The sequence below is a fragment of the Neopsephotus bourkii genome, unplaced genomic scaffold (assembly GCF_033783945.1).
Source record: "Neopsephotus bourkii isolate Nb327-2 ecotype Australia unplaced genomic scaffold, CSIRO-AGI_Nbou_v1 NB_1574, whole genome shotgun sequence".
Lineage (NCBI taxonomy): Eukaryota > Metazoa > Chordata > Aves > Psittaciformes > Psittacidae > Neopsephotus > Neopsephotus bourkii.
Window position 1 is genome coordinate 5,131,449 of NW_026902050.1, and position 21,129 is coordinate 5,152,577.

Here is a 21,129-nt window from a genome sequence, read left to right on the forward strand (position 1 = left end):
AGTCAAGTTTAAAACCCTTTAGCACAGGAGCTTTGCAATTTGTGTATGCCCAGCAGTTGGAGCTCTATGTCATTTCCACCTTGAGCCCAAATACAGTAGTTTATGCATCAAAATGCTTCGCATTTTATAGTCTCTTTTGTTTCAAACCTTATGGCACATTATAAGCAGTTCATTAATTATCTCTCACAGCACTGAACTGGTCCTGTCAAAAGAGATGGAAGACCTGAAGCAAGCGAAAGATTTTTATAAACACCCCTGGGCAACCAACAGAAAACAAGGTCTTCCTCCCCACATCCCACATTTAATCACCTTCAGTAAAATTAGGATGCTGCTCTCAGCCTTGCTGGCTAGAAATGACCTCTTGGTTCACAATCAGTGATTTCAAAAATCCCACTAAACTCTTATAAATAGTTTCCAGGAGTTTTGGATCCCAGAGGTGCTTCCTGCTCAAGCCAAGGACAGCCTGTCCTAAAATGTGGCTTCACACTTTCAGCCACAGCAGAAGTAAATGTAAATATTTACAATGCTCATGTCTTTGAGGGAGTGAGGGGGACAGTTATCTGTTGGGAAATGTGCAGTGATTTCCCGTGTAATTATGGGCTGGATCAGGCAGCCAGTGCCTGCATAGCTTAAGTGAAAGGTGAAATGCTAGCACTGGCATGGTGAAAAGCAATCCTGAATAGAGGTCAGGCATGCTGCCGTGGTTGATTGGTTGGACCCAGCCACTCACCTGGCTCCCACCACACTGCTGCCTCTGGCTGCACAGAATCAGCTAGTTGGCTGGTTATTAGCTAGAAAATAAGACATGGTTGCAATAAATTGGAAGTGTGAAAAAGCTTCACAAACCTGTCTGTGGATCAGGATGCTGCAAGGGTACAGCTGTCCATCTGTCCTGGATGTTGAATAGTTCAGGTTCCCGCCACATTTCTGGTTTTGGTTCCTATGTAAAATCCATAAACAAGGGAATTTTATTGAAATTGGTGGGTTATATCTATTTCTATTTCAGCTAGATCATAGCTGCAGCACCCCTGCATCTCACACTTGAGGGGAGGGGGGGGGCTGGGGGAGCAGCCAGGTGCCCTTCACCATTCTCCTTTCATATATACACCCAGACTTAGCAATAAATCCACCTCAAGTACAGAAAATAATTTAAAGGATAATGGAAGCAATGAGTTCAGGCTGCGATTTTATTGGCAGGAGTTCCCTGCTGCTGAAATGTCATTTCGCTCTTCAGATAACAGGACAGAAATTTCAGCTTTTCCAGCCTGGAGTCGAGCAGTGGGAGCTGAGAGAAGCATTAGCCTCCTGGTGATGAGCTAATTGCTCCATCCCACTTTCAATTAATAAGTGTTGTTTGTGGGAGAGAGCACACCCATCAGATCTGAGGGGAGAGGGAGGCTTGGCTGCTGAGGTGAAGCTTCAGGCACCAGCGTCCTGACTGGGTTCCATGTGAAAGGGGTAAGGATCCTCCGTGCAGTTTAATTCACTTCCAGACTTCAGGTTTGTTGCACAAACTGTATCACTGGACAAAGCTTCATGGACAGATCCTGGTGTGAGATGGAGGGATGCACCCACCAGGCAGCACTGCAGGGAGCAGAGCCTGGCCTGGCCACCACCGTCAAGAATGCCACAATTTGCCGTCAGCTTTACTTAAAAACAATGAAAACAAGCTCTTTCTTAGAGTTCACAGCATGGTTACCTTCCTCAGGGTTGGTTTTTTTTTTTTCTTATGATGCTGGAAGCCTACCCTGCCTTCCGTCACAAGGCAGGCTTGTAAGCTGGGAAATGCTGCCAAAAGCATGATCTCCAAACATGGTTTGTACTGCTTTAGCCAGTTCCTGGAGCTGTTCAGTGGTATTTCCCACCAGGAAGAGCATGCATTAGGATGGAGACATTTTTTTTTAATTTGGTAAATCAGATGAATACTAATTAAGATAGCTACAATTACATTATTTTGAAAGTGTCATGTAGGAGAAAAGATAGACTTCCAAAAGGATAAAAAGTCATGACATATTAATGATTGAAAATGCATGCTGGAGCTGGCAGAACAGAAAGTATTATGAATAATTCAAATGAGACAGGATTTCCCTTGCAAGGTCGAGGCATGTAAAAGGGAAGGCTTTTGGAAAGAACAGCATCATATTCTCCCGGCATTGTGGAGACTTCTTCATCCATCTGGAGGGTTAAGATGAGTTCAAGCATCGTCTAGTCGTTCAGAGAGATTATATTGGAAGCGATTGGCACTGCAGCTCCTTCGGCAGGACATGACAGCTGCTGGGAAGAGTTAAGCTGGAATCTTTGATGCCAAATGAATTAAAAGTCTATTTTTCAACTCAGCTGGCAAGTCCCGGAGGAATGGCTACCAGCGGGCAGGGGAAGGAGGGAGCGGAGCCGTAGGCAGCCGGCGCGGGGCTCTGCCTGGCCTGACAAGTGCCTGGGATCTCTCACAAAATGGCTTGAAAGAGGAATCCGGAGTAGAAGATGAATGTGAGTACACTGCAAATCAGATGCTTTTAGCCTGCACTCTGCTTTCATGATGGCCAGTCTCTCTTTTTTCTTTAGTCACCTCTAGGAATGCAGTATGAGAGACAGATCTCTTAAATAACATCCAGTCTGAGTGACAGAGAGTGCAACTGCCCATCTGGCTCACTACCTTACAGATAGTGTTGCAAACTGTATTGCAGTGGGAAAGTCCAGACTTGAGCTCTTTTGATATCATGTGGGTATGAGTAAAAAAAGTCCTTTACCTTGTCTGAACAGCAGGATTTCTATAGGAACTGGGGAGAAAGCTGGAGGATAGTAAACAACTTCAGTCTTTCTGATTCCAGATCCTCAGCTCAGCCTGAGCCTCTCTTGCTGGTTTTCAGCACCTTGCGAAGACATTAGGGGATATGCAGTAAAATGTATTGGTTAGTGATTTGTGTAATCAAATGTATTGCAACTGCCAGTCTGCCATTCGGCAGCCCAAAGCGTTCATGGGTGCATCTTATATTAATCTGCAATAGCAACAGCTACCACAGCAAATCTCCTGGATCCTTGAGAGAGATCCTAATTAATCCTAAAACAACACTTTAAACCTTCACGATTCTATTTTTTTTCTGAAAGAGTGTATCAAGGGCAGTTGACAGATTTCTTGGTGTGACCTTAAGCTAGCTTGTGTGCCTGGAAATATTAAAGGAAATCATTCCAGCACCATTTCTAAGCTGTGGGTGCAAGTGAGAATCTGCAAGCATCTCATTGCCTCACAGTAGCCTTTGGGGACTTGGGTGGCTCCTTGCAATGCATTCTGCTCAGACAGGCAAAACTCTACCTACAGTTCCTAAGTGTGAGGGGCTACAGATATTAGTTATTTTTGGTGTTTGGCTACCTTTGTGACTCAGCATCTTGAAACAAGCAGCTGCCCCAGTGGAAGGTGTGTAGGGAGGAGCAAGAGGCAGGCAGGAGCTCACAGTCAGGGTCCATGGGGCTCTCTGGGGGCTGGTAAAGCATGCAGCCCCACCTCTGTGTCTCCTGCATCAATCTTTGGCTTCAGACGATGCTCTGCACCAGGGGAAACCCCTGTTTCCCTGCCACAGGAGGGAAGGAGCTGTTTAGTGCACATGCTGTATCTCTCAGATACTTTCCATCCATGCTGTACGGATGGCAACTGGATGGCATCAGAGAAATCACCTGGGGGTGGGTAATGAGCCCTGCCCAGGAGAGGGAGTGTCTACCTCAGGCTTGGGGGTTGTGGGGCTGGCAGCCCCCTGCCCACTCTCTTCTGGGTCTGTTTTAATCAGATTTTAACAAGGTGCACATTCGGCTCCTCTCAGAGGGGTATTAATGCTCAGGGCTCTAAAAAGTAAAATAAGCGAATTGGATGTTTAGTGTCTCAGAGAGACCAGAGCTTTAGAGTGGCTGCAATTCTGTGGAAAAATCCAGTGTATGGGTATTGCTGGTCACTGCCAGGAGCCATAGGAGTAGTATTTAATTTGTTTTAATGACTCAGACAAGACATATTCACATAACCACGTTCCTGGTATCAGCTGGACCATTTTGAGCAAAATTCATGGTTGGAAATCAGGCTCCAATCTCACTCACAGCAAAAATGATTCTGCCTGTGCTATGCGCCACTGGCTTCTCCAGCCTGGGAAACTCTGAGGGAGCCACCAGCATGGGCAGCCCTCCATGACCAGGGAAAGTTAAAGTAATTCTTGAGGGGAGGGGAGGACACATCCCTGTAAGGCTGAGCCCTGGCAAGACTGAGCACTGAGGAGAAACGGTGCTGGAGCTGTGCATGGAGGAAAAGTGATACTAAACTTACCTACTGCCTGGAAATATCACGTGTACCCTCAGGAAGCAGACTGCATGTCACTGTGTGTGATCCTTGGAAAGCTGCACACATGTGGGGACTCCTGGGCTGTGTTTGGGCAAAAGCCTTGAAGAGTGGAGGCTGCAAAGCCAAGCTCTCATCCTGAGTCTCTGCATAGCTGCTGCATACTCTGGGGAAATGGCATTTCTCTGGCTCCTGACAGCACAACTCGTCCCTGCTCCTGCTTTGTCCCCTTTTCCAGAGATAAGGGCACTGAGGAGCCAATGTTTGTGAAACGTTTCCTAGCGCAGGATAACTACAGCAAGGGCCTGTAGTTTCTCCTCAGCTGTGGTTAGCATCCCTCTGGAGGTCCTCCAGGGCAGAACATCTATGCCACTGCCAAGGACATCATGCCTAGGCTGGAGAGGGAGAAACTGTGGTCCTCCCTCTGCCAAAGCCAAGAGCTGGCCCCAAGGGATCAGTTACCTCTGGCTCAGTGTGGCTCCAGCCCTGAGAGAGCCATGTCCACGGCAGGAGGTGGGCAATGCTCCCATCTACCCCACCCCTGCAAACCAGGTCTGACCAGAGGCGTTAATAACCACGGCAGAAATGAAAAGGAGCCTGTTGTGAAAGTCATTCCTAATTGGATCTGTAGGCTGCTATCACTGTTCACCTCTGCCTCTGACCTCCTTAAATGGGATCCCAAGGAGCACTGAGCACACAACCATACTAATAAGCTTATGCTCTTGAAATGGGAAGAGCCCAGTGTCGTGTGCTGTCTGTCTGTCCTGCCCCAGTCTTAAAAGGGTTTTTCCTCCCAACCCAGCAAGAGTTATTTTGATTTTCTCCAGCCCCCAGCATCCAGGAGCTGCACATTTAATTAATTCCCATTCACTGAATAGTCCCCCTAATCTCATTCTGAGGCTAATCTCTTTCCACTTGTGTTGCATGTAAGAATTACATGATTTTTGGTTTGATGAATGCGATAAGGGGAGGAAGCTCCTGCACGAGGACCTCCAGGCAGACCTGCTCCGGGCACGTGCGCCAGCAGCACCTCCTGTATTGGTCCAATTTTTCTCACAAAGCCTCCAGGCATGGCAAATACGGGAAAAGCAGCTTCTGGAAAGAAGTGCTTTCTTCAGTCATTCTCATAAGGCATCTGTGTCATCAGAGCTGGGCAGCCTACAGTGATCCTCTTCACCATGGCAAACCCTGGGCTGTCAGTATTGTACTTTCTTGGTACCAGCAGTATTCCTATTTACCTCTTCTCAAAGAGCTGCAAAATATCCAGAGCAGAAGAGGAAAATATCTTCTATGGTGTGTAACAACCTTGAGCTCTCTCAAAAAGCATCTGGGACAAAGCAGCCTATTTTTAAGCACTGCATCCCTTTAGAGATGCACACCACTTTATCTAGCAGTCCAGTGGAATGCACTGGTTTGTGCTTACTGAAGCAGTTCCGCATTTAATGCAGCCTGTTTCTTTTAATCTTAAGTACACTCTAATTTCTCACAGGTTTTCACTGTTAAATGGGAAAGGTATCAGATGTGCTAAAACTTATAAATCAGTTATTCAAGAAGCATGATGACAAGAGTGCCCAGGACAAGGGCCAGGTGAGACCAGCTGGCAGCTGGGGTTGTGTGTGATGGGTCCTTCTCCCTGGTTCGGCTGGAGGGAGGGAGAAGAGGATGCTACAGCTCCAGTCCCGTCTTGTCCTGTGCATGCTTGGAGGGCCTTCTTGTTTTTTTTCTCAGGAGGAAAATAATTGAAAACTATTGAATTCTGTGTTTAGAATGAGGAAACAAGATTTTTCCTTTGAGAGCAGTGTAACTTTGACACCCCAGAAATCACATTGACACAAACCAGGGTACTCTGCAACCCTCTGTTTGAAAGAAATAACTGTAGATTAAATGTCAAATTGGAAAAAATTATAAAGGTGAGCTTCCAATTTAAAAAGCTTGTTGACACAAAAGTAACACTTGGGCTGGATTTTGTGGAGAGTTTGACCCTCTGGATGCGAAAGGGATTTGGTTGGCAGGGCACAGCAAAAGCTAAGCTCCAGTCACACTGCTGGCTCTTGAGGCAGAGGCAACACCTCAAGCCCATTTCCAGATCTACCAGTCCCAGAGAAAAGCAGCTTTGGTCTTTCAGGAGTGTGTTCTTGGCCCTGGTTTTCAGGGATGTCTGGTTAGCCCTGGCACAAGGCACTAGGAACCAGTCCTTACTACAGGGGGGTGGCCAGATGGGTCTGCCCTGCATCGCAGGGACAGTGATGATTCAGTGATGCTTTCAAGGCATTGGGTTTTTTTTTCCCTGTGAGTAATTTTAGGGCATCTCCTTTCTCCCAGCCGAAGCAGTCGTGTGCTAAGCATGCTCAATTCTTCCTCCCTACCGTAATTAATAACAAAACCTCTGGTGAGGCTTAGCCACTGGTGTTAATTGGAGCACAGCACGGGCAATGGCAGCCGGCGCCAGCCGCACTAAGAGGATTATTCACTTTCTGTTTCACTGACTTCCAGTTCCAGTGGGAAAACTGGCAGCACAAGACCATTGCCAAAGCCCAGGCTGCAGTACAGGCCATGGGGATACACGGCAGTGATGTGCTACACTGCTCTACCCTTTTTACAGTCTGGGTCAGTCTTGGGAATTAACCTCAGGTTTTTTTGTTCCAAGTAATGTAGGCTCAGGCTTTATACTGCTGAAAGGTACTTGTGTGCCTTAGCTCTGCTACCTGACTTTCTTGCAGAGGAATGCAAATGCTGGTCCCACGCTTTCTTGCAGCACAGTCAGAAATACCCAGCCCACCCACTTTTCAGTTTAGGAATAGCTGAAGATGGAGCTTCTGTCTGTAAAATAAACAGATAAAGCTCTCAAAAACTGGATTAAATCTACCACCTCTGAACTCCTGCACTCGGTGTGTTGATTATTAAGGCATTTAAACAGATACAGTTGGTTTGCCCAAGACATTACCCTGGAATGACTGTAGGAAACTGAACGTGCCATCTGCTTGGGAGCCAGCCTCTTCTATTAGACACAGTGTAACCCTAATGCTGAGCCAAAATGCCAGCATCTTTATTTCAGTTTTCAGTCTATACCTTAAAACCTCACTGAGAATAGGACTGGAGGAGATGCTTTCAGCAATAACATCTCTCTCCATCTCGCTGAGTTCTTGTCGTCTTTGCTGCATCACAGGGCTCAGGCCGGGGAATGTAGAGAGCTTGTCACTAATAATCCTTCTCATGGCCATGGGTAGGAGACCTTCTCTTGCCTTGGAGACTCAGATGAAGTTGAAGGACTATATTGCCTGTCACTGTACCTTATGCAGAAGGCAGCATGCTGCTGAGTGCATATAGCATGTGCTGGCTGTGGCAGTGTTCCCTGCCCATTTCTTGCAGCCTCTGTCTGCAAGGACAGGAGAGAATTTCTTTCCCCATCCCAGCGGAGGTGAGCTCTGAGCTCACATCAACTGCCCATAGCAGAACTATAGCCTAAAGACCTGGAAATTATCCCTGTGCACCAATAATCCAGCCTTTTAATATGTACCATGCTGTTCCCTCTGTGATAATGTAGATAAGTCTACTTTTGCCCTGCTGTGTCGTGCTGGCATGTCACTGGTGAATAAGCTGCCAGGAGCTGGAGATGACATTGCTTTATGCCTGAAGCTTTGCCTAAATGGGTTACAGCCTGAGACTAGCTAGCAATACCTCTGTTTAAATAGTGCACCTATCAAAAACAGATCTTTTCTCTAGGGTAATAGGTCATGGCAATTATCTTTCTATTTTTTGCTGTCCTACCCCAGCATTTGTGTGCAAAGTTCAGCAGCATCCCTCTGGCCTGCTGCTCCAAAGTGAGAGCTTTCAGAAACGGAGCTTTTCAGGTTTCAATTTTCCATAGGGGAAAAAAAAAAAAAAGAAAAAAAACATGTTTGTCTGTTCCTGCAAACAGTGAGGCCTTTCTGCCACTGAACTGGCTTTGGCTTGATGCCATAAGCAAGGGGAGGTTGGGAAGATGCCCCTTCTGGGCAGGGTAGCAGAGCCACAGGCACCTGTAACCCTCCAAAATCCCATAGCCTTCAGCTCCTCCTGTGAGAGCTCACCATTATTTAACTTTATTTAAACCCACTTTGGTAAGTTTCTGTATCTGTTGTCTGCAGTGGAAAATGGTTTTACAGCACCAGGGGGAGGGAGTAATGGTGCTACCCATGTCCTCTCTATTGTTGCCAGTGCCTGAGACTTCCCTGCATGCCTTCCTATGCCCTGTAGCTGCTTGCAGGCAATGCTTTCACCCTGCAAAAGGAGCAGAGGTTTGTTTCAGTTGTTAAACTTGGCCTCAAAGGCATCCCTCATTTCACCTGGCTTTTACTTGAGTACCCACCCAGAAAGCCCTTGGCTGGAGCTGCCTTCCCTTCCACCAGCACCAGTAAAAGAGATTATCCCTGAGCCTTCCTGGGGACAGCAGGAGCTGCTTAAACTGGCAAGCCCAGATAGGGTCCTGGGAAGGAGCAAAACAAGTAAGGCTCTTGCCTATGAGGGTAAGGATGTTCACTGTGGCTGTAGGACAAGGCTGTTCCCATTAATGATACACTGCAGTAACTGTTTACTTGCTTTGTCGCTTCAATTTCCAGCGTACGGATATTAAATAAGACTCCTTAGAGGAGAGGAAAATAAATTTTCTCAGAGAGCTATGTTCCAGGAGATCCTATAGAGAAAACCATAAATTCATCAGATGCATTTTGTAAAAACAATTAAAAATAATGTAGCTTGACACCAACAGCATTAAATGAGATTAAGACAAGCTGGAAAAAAATGGGCTCAGCATTTAATAAGATAATTGCATTCAGTACCTATCCTTTTCACCTTTTCTGACTGAGATTGCAAAACATTCCTCCCACCACCTGCTTCCCATGCATGCTCTCACTTCTACCTTTTCTTAGGTAACAAGGCTCCTGGGGCAAAGCCATTGCCCATCTGTGCTCAGGTTTTGCTGGCAGCCATGCTGTACACCAACAGCCATCCTCACTGGTCAGCCCAGCTCCAGGGAAGCCTATCCAGTTGGCATCATGCAATAAATCATAGATGATATAAAGCAAACTGCAGAATAAGCCCCAGAACAGCATTCACCCAGCTTGTCCCTCTGTATTTCTTGGGTTCTATAAGCACCAGGGCTCTGCCCATCATTCGGGCTGGGGAGGAGACATCCCCATTGGCCAGGGACTGATGGCCAACAGAAGAAGAAAGATCACAGGCTCCATCCACCATGCATGCAGCAAAGTCATATGTGGTCCATATCCACCCACTCCCTCCTTGTGATTTTGGGACTGGAAAAGCCACCAAATGGGGATGTTTGTTGGAGTAAAGCTGCATTTGGAGGTCCCAGCCCTGCACTTGAAGCCAATCAGCTGAAAAGAGCAGTGAGTCATGAAACCAAGTCAAGACAAAGCACGTACAGTTGCTTTCAGGCTAATATGTAGATTTATGCAGAAAACAAATATAAAGAGCTGCATCTGTTGCAAGCAAAGTATAATTCATCATCAGGGAAGAGGGCTTTTTTCCTCACAGCTACATTTGCTGTAGCTACATATTTTATTTTCCCTGGTTTTGCGCGTCATGGAGGGGGGGTTGAAGTTACATTTCTTGCTTTGAATACAGATGAGTACCAAAATACTTCCCAGTGCCAGGTGACCAGATTCCTAATGTGGTACATTAGAAATTGATGGCCATCAGCTTTTCAGTATGTTTTGCAAAACCAAGTGGGTAAAAAGCCAGCATTCAGCCTTTGAATGAGCACAGAGCTGTTTAGGTGTGATAACAGATAAGGCTTTCCCAGCCTTTCCATGTTTGCAATCTGTTTAGTCTTGTGCAACACAAGGGATGATGGAGGGAAAGCTTTTTAACTAAAACTTGCCCTCTAAGAGGCGGCTGTTATGCATACACATTTTGGAAAGCAGTTCTATTTGGTGCTGGAAAGGGATCTATGACCATGCAGCTGCGGGATCCAACACCCCTTGGTGCTTCTTTGGGCTTCTGTGCTGCTCCTGCTGCCATGTGGTTGCCCCACGGGCGCAGTAGGTTTTGGGGATAACTGCAGGGAGATGCTTGGGGAGGCTGCTAGCTCTGCCCCAGACCACAACAAATGTGCCTGTGGTCCAGGTCATACCTTCTGCACAGACAGGTCTCAGCAGCCAAAGCAGAAAAGGAGAGCAAAGGAGAAGAGATAAGGAAACTCACCTTCACAGGGTGCACTGTAGGCATCCTGCGGACCAGCATACGACACCCAGCACCAAGCTGCCCCTAATGAAATAAATAATAGGAAAAGCTGTGGAGGAGAAGGCAGTGCAGGGACTTCAGTCTCATCCCTGAAATCCAGAAGAAATTAAAAAGAACCCAAACTAAGAACAGTTCATTCTTAGTCTGTTTATTGAGCTGTTATGTTAATACTGCATTGCTGTGAATGGCTGTATTAAAGATATCATAAATCATTAGAGAAAAGCAAAGAAGCAGCATGTACTCCTGTAAACCTGAACTGCATCTAAATGTATATGGGCTCATAAAGATGCAGAGACAAAGAAATAACAAAAGATAATTGCCCTTGACTGGAAACCAGGAATCAGCAATAGTTGTAGACTCAAAATTAAATGGTAATTGAGCAGATTGATGGAACCTGATCCCGCCCTTTGAAGGGCACCTGCAGCAATATCTCTTTCAGCAGTAATTGCACCTTCCCCTCTCCTGGTGCAGAGGTCTCATCTGCATCCCAGGCTCTGGCTGCTTTAGAGTGGACCCATTTATGTTTAACTGAATCCACCCTGAGCTGAGCTGAATAGTGGTGAAAGGATGGTAAAACTTCTTGGTAACAATTATGCTTGGGAAGAGATTACATGACTTTGCAAGGACTATTCTAACTTTGTTTTTCAAACCATTTTCTTGAGTCCCATTTAAGAGGTTTGGGCAAGAAATTATTCACTGTCAGATAATTATGATCCCAGCAGAAAACTCTCAGCCCTAAATCAGGGCTGACTGGATGGCCTGGGGTGCAACAAAAAGTTGGAAGAAATTCCTGAAGGTTGATTCTTGCTCTAAATGTTACCAGCATCAGCTCAGCTATCTGGGATGAAATCTGCTGCAATACTGACGGAGCTGAGTGCTGTCCTCCCTGGCTTTGTTAATAGCTACACTCAAACGCCAGCTATGACAGAAGACCCCTGAGGCAGATATTGCTCTGTGGTTAAAACTTAATTAAGGTGTTGATTTTTCTCTGTTCCAGCAGCCCTTGATCCCTCACTGGGATCCTCAGCCCTCACCTCACACATCTGCTTTTACCTGGCTTTACCTTATGCCCCAAGGATCAGGGTCAGGACGGGTTTCTGTGCAAGAACACTACAATGCTCTCCACACATGTTGAAATTCATGAGTTAGCACACTTACCAACATAAATATTAAGATGCAGCAGTGCTGTTACAGACTCGAGCATTTGAAGTATTTCAGCTATTTCCTTACTTGCATTCCTTACCCATGTGTCTGTGAAACCAGTTTATAAAAGGGCTTTTTTTTTTCCCCACAGACTTAATGATTACCTCAAATTCCAGAGGCCTTTTGACAGATAAGGAGGATCCCTACTGACCTTGCTTTTTGTTTACCCTAAGTGTTTTACTGGCCCTCCTGTACCTGTCAGATAGGAACTGGCACAGGGAAAGCAGTCCTGGCAGGATGGAGAACAGAAGAAAAGATGAATTCACAACTTCAAGTGCTGATCAACCCCAGCAATGGGTTGTTGCTGGAAAAATATGGGATAGCAGAGATCTTTCTGGCTTGGTTGAGAGGAGGAGAAGGGGTGATGGTCAGGTTTCCAAGGTACCAAGGACATCTGCATCAACCCATCTGAGCTTCCCAGTCCCTGAGGTGCCACATGTCCCCTGAGAACAGTGGGACAGTTGGGGGCATGGGGTGGTGTTGTGCTGGAGGTGCAGGGTGTTGGAGGATATGGACATCCACACCAGGAGGGGTCAAAGGAGAAGGGATAAGCAGAACTCTTCATCTGGAAATAACTGCTCTCTGAGCAGCCCTTGGGGATTGCCGGCACCAGACTGGTAATAACTTAATTGCAACCCATTTATCCTTGAAGGGTATTTTTGGTAATTGCCTTTAATGCACCTTTGTTAAAGCAATGAAGCAGTATTCACTCCCTTCTGCTTTCAGCATAATTTTGGTTTAAATACATTCAGGTGGTAATTCTTGCCTTGCCGAAGCAGGGATAAACCCTCTGGTGTATCAGAACATTTCACACTGTTTGAGAATGAAATTAGCTATACTGGCTGTCCGCTTTGGTCTCCTGAATGACAGATATCAAGACATTTCAGCCCTTTTCTGTTCTACCTTATTAAAATCATCAAGAAATAATTTTACTTTAAGGCAATTTTTTCCCTTGCTTGTTTTCTCCTTCATAACACACTGAGAAGCAGAAAGGTGTGGTGAGTGCTTCTGAAAATAGAGGTGTGCTCTTTCTTCTTCCTTCCCCACCATTACCTTTCCAAGTGTTCCCCAGATGTCAGAATGTTAATTTGTCATTGAGCTTGGTCAGAGATGCCTATCAAATGAGTTAAATAAAACAAGAGGTTGTTTAAAAAGCTCACCCCTTTTCGTCTACTTAGCTTATTCATCCTCCATCCCACAGCAAATTATTTAGAGGAAAACCAGTCTGGGCAGGACCATCTCTTTTATTCTCCAATTTGTACGAAGGATATGAGACAAGGTGGTCTTCACAGGTGCGTCAGGGCACAACTAATGGCCTTCATATCCTCTGAGCCTCAGTGAGGGAGCTTGGGAAGCCCTGGGAGAGAATGAGCCATCCCAGCAGCTTTTCTTGCTGTAAAAATCAAATCTCTGTACAGGGAACTGGAGCCTGTCAGAGCCAAAAAAGATGAACGAAACCTAAGAGGGGATTAGATTTGAGATGCTGCTGTTTCCCTCTCCTCCACCTCTGTTACCTATCCTGCCAGCAGAAAAGCTTTAATGAGAGCGTAATCACTCAGACTCTTGCTGCCTCGTGTGACTTCCCCTCCTCCTTATCCCCCCTCTAAACTAAGCAAAGGATTAATTTGCTAAATTTAAATAGTTAAACCTGCAAATCCAAATCGCAAGGTACAAAACCAATTCCTGCAAAGGTTTTGCTTACAGCCATGTAAGCTACCCTGTGCTGTCCCTCCAGCTCCTTAGGAAGGGATGCAGACAGGCAGACCACATGTCTGTGCCCCACCAGGCTGCAGGTGAGTGCCCCATGCTGTCAGTTTTTAAATGAAATGGTGCTATTTTGTGTGTTTCAGGGGCAGCTTTTGTTGTTTGTTGCTGGAGTCTCAGTTGTGGCGATGCACAGGGCTGGCTGGGAAACATGGAGCAGTTCAGCATCCTAACTGCTGCTAACTTCTGATGACAAACCATCAGTGTTGTGGCCCATGACAAGGATAATCTGAGTGCGCAGGGACTGCAGGATGTTGTGATTTACAGACAGGAGACAACCTTTTATGTATGAGTAAGCACTAGTAAATCAGTAAAAAAATGTTTGAAATACCAGACGCAATGCAAGTTTATAGCAAATGCGGTGAGTCAGTAGCACACAAGGGCAATTGGTTGCTTGAGCTTTGAAAAGTTTGTGAGGGACCACACAGGGCTGGAGCCAGAGCTGCAGAAGTGGTCTGGATATGCACCCGCTCTTCCAAAACATTTATCTCTCTGAAGGGTTCACAGAATTTCTGCTCTGATCTGTAGGTTGTTTTCAAACATTTTTATCACAAGGCTCTCCCCCTGCTACTCTCAAGCCAAAGCAATTTAATTTTCTTCCTTTTCTGGTTTTATTTACTAGGCGGAGATGCACACTGCTGGCCCCAAGGGTCATGCAGTACTTAAAAGTGGCTGGAACACCACCTGTAACCAAAGTGGTGAGCAAATTCCCATCCTAGCACCCAGGCAAGGAAGAGTGCTGCATCTTCTTTTCTTTCAATTGGAACAATGCAAGAAGCCCCGGTTAGGTTTGATCATTCTTTTCCCAAATCAGCAGAAATCCCATGGATGGGAAGATCTTATAGGTAGGACCTTGTGGTCAGTATCATGACAGTTAAGGCAGGTAAAAAATAAACCAATAAAGCATCAGTGCCCAGGCTGCACATGTGAGCAGGAGGTGGTAGAGGTGTGGGTACTGTCTGCAGCAGGCAGCACCAAGGACCGCTGATTAAGGGAATAGTACCTCTTACACAAGTGTATTTATAAATGCATTGTAGTCATCACTTCTGTATGAAATGCCTCCTACTCTGAGGTCTGTGGAAATTATTCTAGAGGAACTGATATGCCTGCTCAGTTGTACCTGGGACTCTCAGCATCACCTTGGAAAATAGCTAAATAACACCAACTGCAGCTGAACACTACAAGGAGAATACTCCAACGCCCTTAAGTTGTGGGTCCATCCTCCCACAGTCACCCCTGACCCCTCTGGTAGCTGGTGGCAGGATCTTGAAGAGGCTTGTCCTGCTCCCTCCGATGCATTGCAAGACATGGGTGGGAGGCTGGCACTGCTCAGCATGGCTCAGCACAGTTCAGCATGGCTTGGACAGGCAGCAGACCAGGGCTGACTTGCACAAGAGTTAAATCTCTCCAACAGAGCCTAGAAAGCATGAGCTAACTGGGGGCTAGGCTGCCTGCAGGGGATTAATCAAGCAAAGAGTACTAATAGGAAACAGCGACAGATGTCAAGTGTGTGTTGCTCCTATATATAATTTGGCCTTGAAACACAAATTCATGAGTTCCTGTTTGCTTTCGTAATCTTGGAAGGTGTCTGTCACCATGGTATCTGCATGCTGCAGCAGGACAGAAACAGGCTCCTCTCCAACCAAAAAGAAGGGGTTTATTTCCTTTTCCAGAGCTGTGGGGAGAAGCTGGGGGGTGTGCATGGGATGGTGTTGCTGAGGGACACCCTGGATGGAGGCAGCCTGTGGGCTCTCCTCCCTCCTTCTCCTCCCCAGATAGGGCATGGCACATTGTGGACAGCTTTGGTTCCTTGAACAGGGGATACTTACCAGCACAGATATTTTAAAGATGCCTCAGAATTACGCCGGTGACATGAGTGAAGCCAGGGACCCTTCCAGCTTCTGCAGGCTTAGTAAGAAGAAACCACAGCTATTGCGCTTGGCTTAGACTTTATACAAAAGCTGGCAGATGCATTATTTGTAACAAAATACTAGAATACCTCCACAGTGAGCTCAGCAAGGATGGACCCGCAAAATGTGTAGCAAAAACCTTTTATAGAAGAGGAGGAATGGGAAAAAGAAAAAAGATCCATAACAAAAATGGCCAGTTTAGAGTTCAGGAAATACTTGCATGCTGGTGTGTGTGTTGGGATCCAACACAGACTCCTGGCAAAGGCTGACAACCTTTCTGCCGCCCGTGGGATAAAAAAACCACGGAAACACTTACAGAGAGGTTGTATCAGGAAAAGGAAATGTGCATTGAGCTCAGTGCAGTCTTCCTTTTTGGGGGTGGTGGGAAGCACAAATTCTTTTTGTTCAGCGGAAACTTATGCTTTCCTGTACTATCTTGGGGCAGGTCAGCATCATTTCCCTGGCAAGTCCCCACCTGCATGATGAGAGTGGTCAGCTCTGTGTGGAAGTCTGTTAAAGATAAATCCCCCCAAAACCCCAGCCAGACTTTTACAGTAAGCACACAGTTTCCTTGGAACAACTATGGGTCTAATTTGGGGCTTGCAGTTGTCTATGGGCTGCACAGATAGAAGGAGCAAGTCCATTTGCTATGAGGAATACAATCCAGTTTCAACTGAAAGTACCCATAGGACAGCTTCACCCCTCTTCCCTTAAGATGCAGCCCAAACTGAATTAGCCCACTTAGAGATCCTCTGGTTGGGGATCCTATAGGACAGCAGAGACTAAATCAGCAAGCCAGGTGGGAAAGACTTTCAAAGCTGGGAAACAATCAAACTTTTTAAACAGTCACAATCGAAAAGTAATTGGATAAAACATACCAGATCAAATGCCAGCATTCGCTACCAACTGTGCTCAAAGCCATCACGAGCTGCTGCATTGAGTCGTTATCCAAGGACTAACTGATGCCAGGAATTCACCAGTTTTCTGGTGGGGCAGATGGTCCTGCGTTGTCTATCTCAACATCTGCATTGGACACCACGTCCTGTGTAGGGCTGCTGAAGGTTTGGGAGTTCCAGGTGGAGATGAGAGTGCTGAATGGTAGGTGAGATGAAGACCCAGCTGGCAAGAGTTGTGTTCATACTTACAGATTCAGACGATGTCTGTGAAGGCCAGGAGAAGGAAGCAGCTTAAGGGTGGTTATGGCTTCCCTGCTTTCCTCCTCTCCTGATGCAAAATTTTCTGCAATTTAGCATGAGAGAGACAGAGGGAGAGAGAGACAGCACATGAAATGCATTTTAGAATGGGGTTAGAGTAGTGCCAAAATGGTAAAATGAAATAAATTTAATAGCTTTTGGTAATAAGGAAACTGGGTTTTAAAATGGCCCTGCGTTCATCCAGTGAAAGTCATAAGTACCTTATTTTTATGATATATTTCTGTTTCAGAGTAAACTCAACATGACTTGTTTGTATTAAAACCTCCTTTGCACTGAATAAAATAACTGTAAAGCATATTCTTTCATCTACAAGGGCTTGTGTTCACACTCTTCACCCTTTAAAATTCATATGAATTTCAAGTTTTTCATTGCATTGGAGAAGCAACCTATTTGATGTAGGCTTGTAGAAGAGATAAATTACATGTGTTTTGAATAACAATATCTGATTTCTTCTTGTGAATGGTCAAGTGGAAATATACTTTCCATATGTAATTAGAAATGTAGAAGGCTCACTACAAGATTAAAGGTTAAAGAAAAAGAGAGAAACTTAGAAAATCATCAGACATGTGCATTCTCGTTAAGCTCATGAAAGAATGCCATCCTTTGAAGGCAGGGCAGTAGGCAGACATTTTCAAGGTCTGCAGTGTGGAAAAGCAGTGCTGTGGAGCCAACTGAGTCAACTGTGTTGGTTGAACAATGGTCACAGTGCCTGAAACCACCTCATTCTACATGAACATGCAAATTTGCAACGGGAGGTGGCTGCCACCCACATCGCGCCCCTCTGAGCGTCACGGCTGCAATGGGGAATTCAATGTGCCACACGGGAGGGAGAGAAGCTCATTCATCTTCCACAAGATGCTATCAATGCAAGCATTGCATCGAAGACAAGAAATCTTCCTAATCAATCAGGCACACCACAAGATCCTATAAATAAATCTTTCCGCAAACTGTGACTGCCAGACTGGAACCAGGGAGGAAGCTCCTCCACTTTGCTCAGCAGATACTCACTTCTTAGGGTGGTGGCGATATTAAAAGAGACTCAAATACAGAATTACGCCCTGCAATGTCAAATGCAATCTCCCTCCTAACCCTACAGATGTGCAACTGGTAAAAATCTTGCCAATATAATCAATTTCCAGGATTGTGGCTCAACTCTTGTTCCCATTTGCTGGATTTATTTTTAAAACTGCATTTGCACAGTTACTAATTTTATGAGTCCCAACCACAAGTGCCAGCAGGCTGGGAGGCAAGCAGGGACCAAGCAGGGAGGAGGGATGCAGCCTTGAATGTGGCTGCTCTCAGTTAACATGAGGGTAACTTGGGTTAGCTGCAGGGAGTAACTGCAGGTAACCTGGAGAGCAGCTGGTAGAAGACACTTAACCAGAGAGGTTAATGTTACCTTGGTAAAATAAACCATGTTACTCTTTGCTGTGCATCAGTCCCATTTTATCTTTCCCAAGTTGCTGCTGGAGCCAGGGTCTCCTGCCCCAAGGGGCATGCTTAGATGGGAGAAAAAGCAGGGTGTCTCCATGACACTTAGAACATTCCAGTCCAAGTCTGTGCCCTAGCTCCAAGCAGGTTACACCTCTCTCTTCTGTCTGCCTCATGGTGTTGGGTTTTCTGTATGAGTTCCTGGAACTGAAATCCTGTCTTTTCATGGCACTTAGTCACTGCTGCCAAAGAGGTTAATGTTGAGTAAGACTTGTGAGTCAGCAGAGTAGGTATGTCATCCCCCCAGTGCAGGTCTGTCCTCTCTGGACAAACAGCCACATAGAAACAAGTTCAGACTCCCAGGAGTTGGAGTTAACCAGATGCAGATGTCTCCCTTCTTCCCCCCTCTTCCCTTTGGAAGAACTGACAAACCCAGGCTGGACCGCCTGTGTGCACACAGGGCACCAGCACTGCTGGGGCAGGGAGCTGCAGAGGACAGATTCCTACTAGCGCTGCCACACCAGACCTGCACACACTCCCTGCGTGTACACAATGTACACTGGCATGCATTGGGGCTTGGCATCACCCTCACCATCCTATGCAACGAGGCATTTTTAAACCCCATGCAACCTTAGGAATATTTTCCTTACATCGTTTTCCCTATTTCTGAGAAAAAAACAACAGCAAAACAAAAAACCCCAAAACCTCTCGATCCAATTAAATGCTTGAATTTAATTATAATTAAGACTAGTTGCTAGCTCTCCCTCTTTCAGACTGCAAGTTTACCATCCCCTATATTCTCCTCACTGTATGTGCTGGGTTGAGTCTGGAAGTACCTGCCACCCAAAGCTCAGAGGGCAAGTGAGTGCTGCAGCATCTCCCAAATACCACGGTAAAGGTGCTCTTCTGTGTGATTAACGCTCTCCATTTCGGCGACGCAGTCTTAAAAGGTCTTCTTTAAATGAATTTGGGAATGCGAACATTTGCATGTTAAACTTGGCTTCACTGACCCAGAATATTTAAAATAGATTAGGCTTTTCAGCAGTTATTTATAGGCTACTCTTAACTAGTTACTTTACTACCAAAAAAAAAAAAAAAAAACCAAAAAAACTCGGAGAAATGGAGAGTGTGAGAAGCGGTGATTTGTAGCGTGCGCCATGCTACATCCCTCGGGTGTGTGCTGGAGGATGCCACTCGCGTTGTAATGAACAACCGAAGCCTTCCCACAAACCTGGGCACCCCAAGCCTGACGCGATGGCGAAAGGTGCCACATGCCACCCTCTTTCCAAAACTACTTTTTGCCCCCGAGAGCTGGATCCGTGGGGTAGACAAGCGGCGCTTACCACCGCTCGGGGGAGGCGGAGACCCAGCCCTGCCCAGCCCGGGGGCCGGCAGTGCCCGCCCCGCCGCCGGCCCTGCCTGCAGGCAGCGGGGCGGAGGGCCCGGGCGCCACCGCGGCGGTTCCCCCAGCCCGGCCCCGGCTCGGCTCCCCCCGCGGCGGCGGCGGGCAGCACCGCCCCATGCCCCCCCGCCCCGCTCCTCTGCGCTCCCGCCCGCGGGGGGCGCTGCCAGCGCGGGGCCGCCACCGGCTCCCGCCTGCCCGCCCGGGGCCGCCCCGCGGTGGCAGCGGAGGCTCCGGTGCGCGGGGGCGGCCCCGGCAAGGCGGGCGGCCCGCCCCGGGCCGGCGGTTCCCGTGCCCGGCAGGCAGGGCCGGTCCCGGTTTCTCTGACGCGGCGCCTTTCGCTTCTCTCCGGCAGGACTCCCGGGAGGATGGGATGGATTTAGGGAGCGACGCCGGCAGCAGCCGCTCCAGCTCGGAGTCCAACTCCAGCAAAGCCACGCCGTCCTCGGAGGGCAAGTCCTCGCCATCCCCCAGCAGCCTGGACCTGGCGGCTCTGGAGGACTCGGAGGAGGAAGAGGAGGAGGAGGAGGAGGAGGACGGGGGCTACCTGCCCTCCCCGCCGACGCGCCGGGACCCGCCGTGCTGCCCCGCCGGCGATGCCCGCTGCCGTGCCGCGCCCGCCCGCCGGAGCGGCTCGCCCGCCGCCGCCGCGCCCCGCCGCCCCGCCACCGCCCGCCCGCGGCCGCACCAGCGCCCGCCGCCGCTGCCCCCGCAGGAGCGGCGGCGAGGCGGGGTGGCGGGGCCAGGCGGGCGGCGGGGCGGTGGGGCGCAGCCCCCGCGGGAGCCGCAGCCGCCGGCCATGGACTGGGCAGCCCTGGAGAGGCACCTGGCGGGGCTGCAGTGCAGGGAGCAGGAGCGCGGCCGCCGGGCCAACCCCGCCTCGGTGAGTTGGGCCGGGAGGCGGAGGAGCGGGCGGGCGCGCCCCGGGGCGGTGACTCGCAGCTCTGCCGCGGCAGTGGGGTCTCCGCCGGGGAAGCCGGGCCTGGCAAGGAGCGGGACGGCGGGAGGACACAAGGGGCTGGGGGTTGTCCTCCTCCGGGACCGGCAGCCGGTGGCGCCGGCGCGGCGTGGGGTCGCGCTTCGGTGGGTACGTGCCCCCCAACCCCGGTGCTGTCGTGCCCCTGGGGAGGCGGGAGGCCGGAGAAGGCAACTTTTCCTGGAGCATCCTTGGACTAAGGCGGGGGCTGCTGCCCTGCGGCCCCGGGGATGGGGCAGCCGGTGCCTGCAGAAGCGAGGTGCCTCCGCTACTGTTCGAGCCGCCTTTAGAGGTGGCTTTGCGTTGAAGGGGCTGGGGAACAGTAGCGTTTCTGCTGGCCTGGGGAGCGGCAGCCGGGTGGTGTGTGTTCTCCTTTGTAAGGGTTGATGAGGACCTGGTGTCAGCCGCGATGAAGCCTCCAACCGTGTTTTTTTACAGAAAACCCTGTAAATTGTTAAGTGGTTGCGTTATTTACAGAGTGGTTTAGAAATTCCATGTAACTTCTGAGGTGCAAGCCGCAGCAGTGGTTAGATGAACAAGCGGTGCACACGTGCCTGTGACACCGCGCCGGCTGAGACTCTTCCATAATGTATGAATTAAAAGCAATTTACAGAATCTCCTGAAACCGCTGCAGGAGCCCTGGGCGGTGGTGACACGCTGATGGGAGATGCGCG

General features: G+C 48.2%; 1 protein-coding gene across 1 annotated transcript in view; it reads left to right on the plus strand.

Annotated features, from left to right (window-relative positions):
- SCHIP1 (schwannomin interacting protein 1) overlaps nucleotides 1-21,129 on the plus strand; it is a 182,104-nt gene that overhangs the window by 121,168 nt on the left and 39,807 nt on the right. The window contains exon 5 of the mRNA XM_061371643.1: nucleotides 19,835-20,362. Coding sequence (XP_061227627.1) covers nucleotides 19,835-20,362 — 528 coding nt within the window. The remainder of the gene's footprint in view (nucleotides 1-19,834; nucleotides 20,363-21,129) is intronic.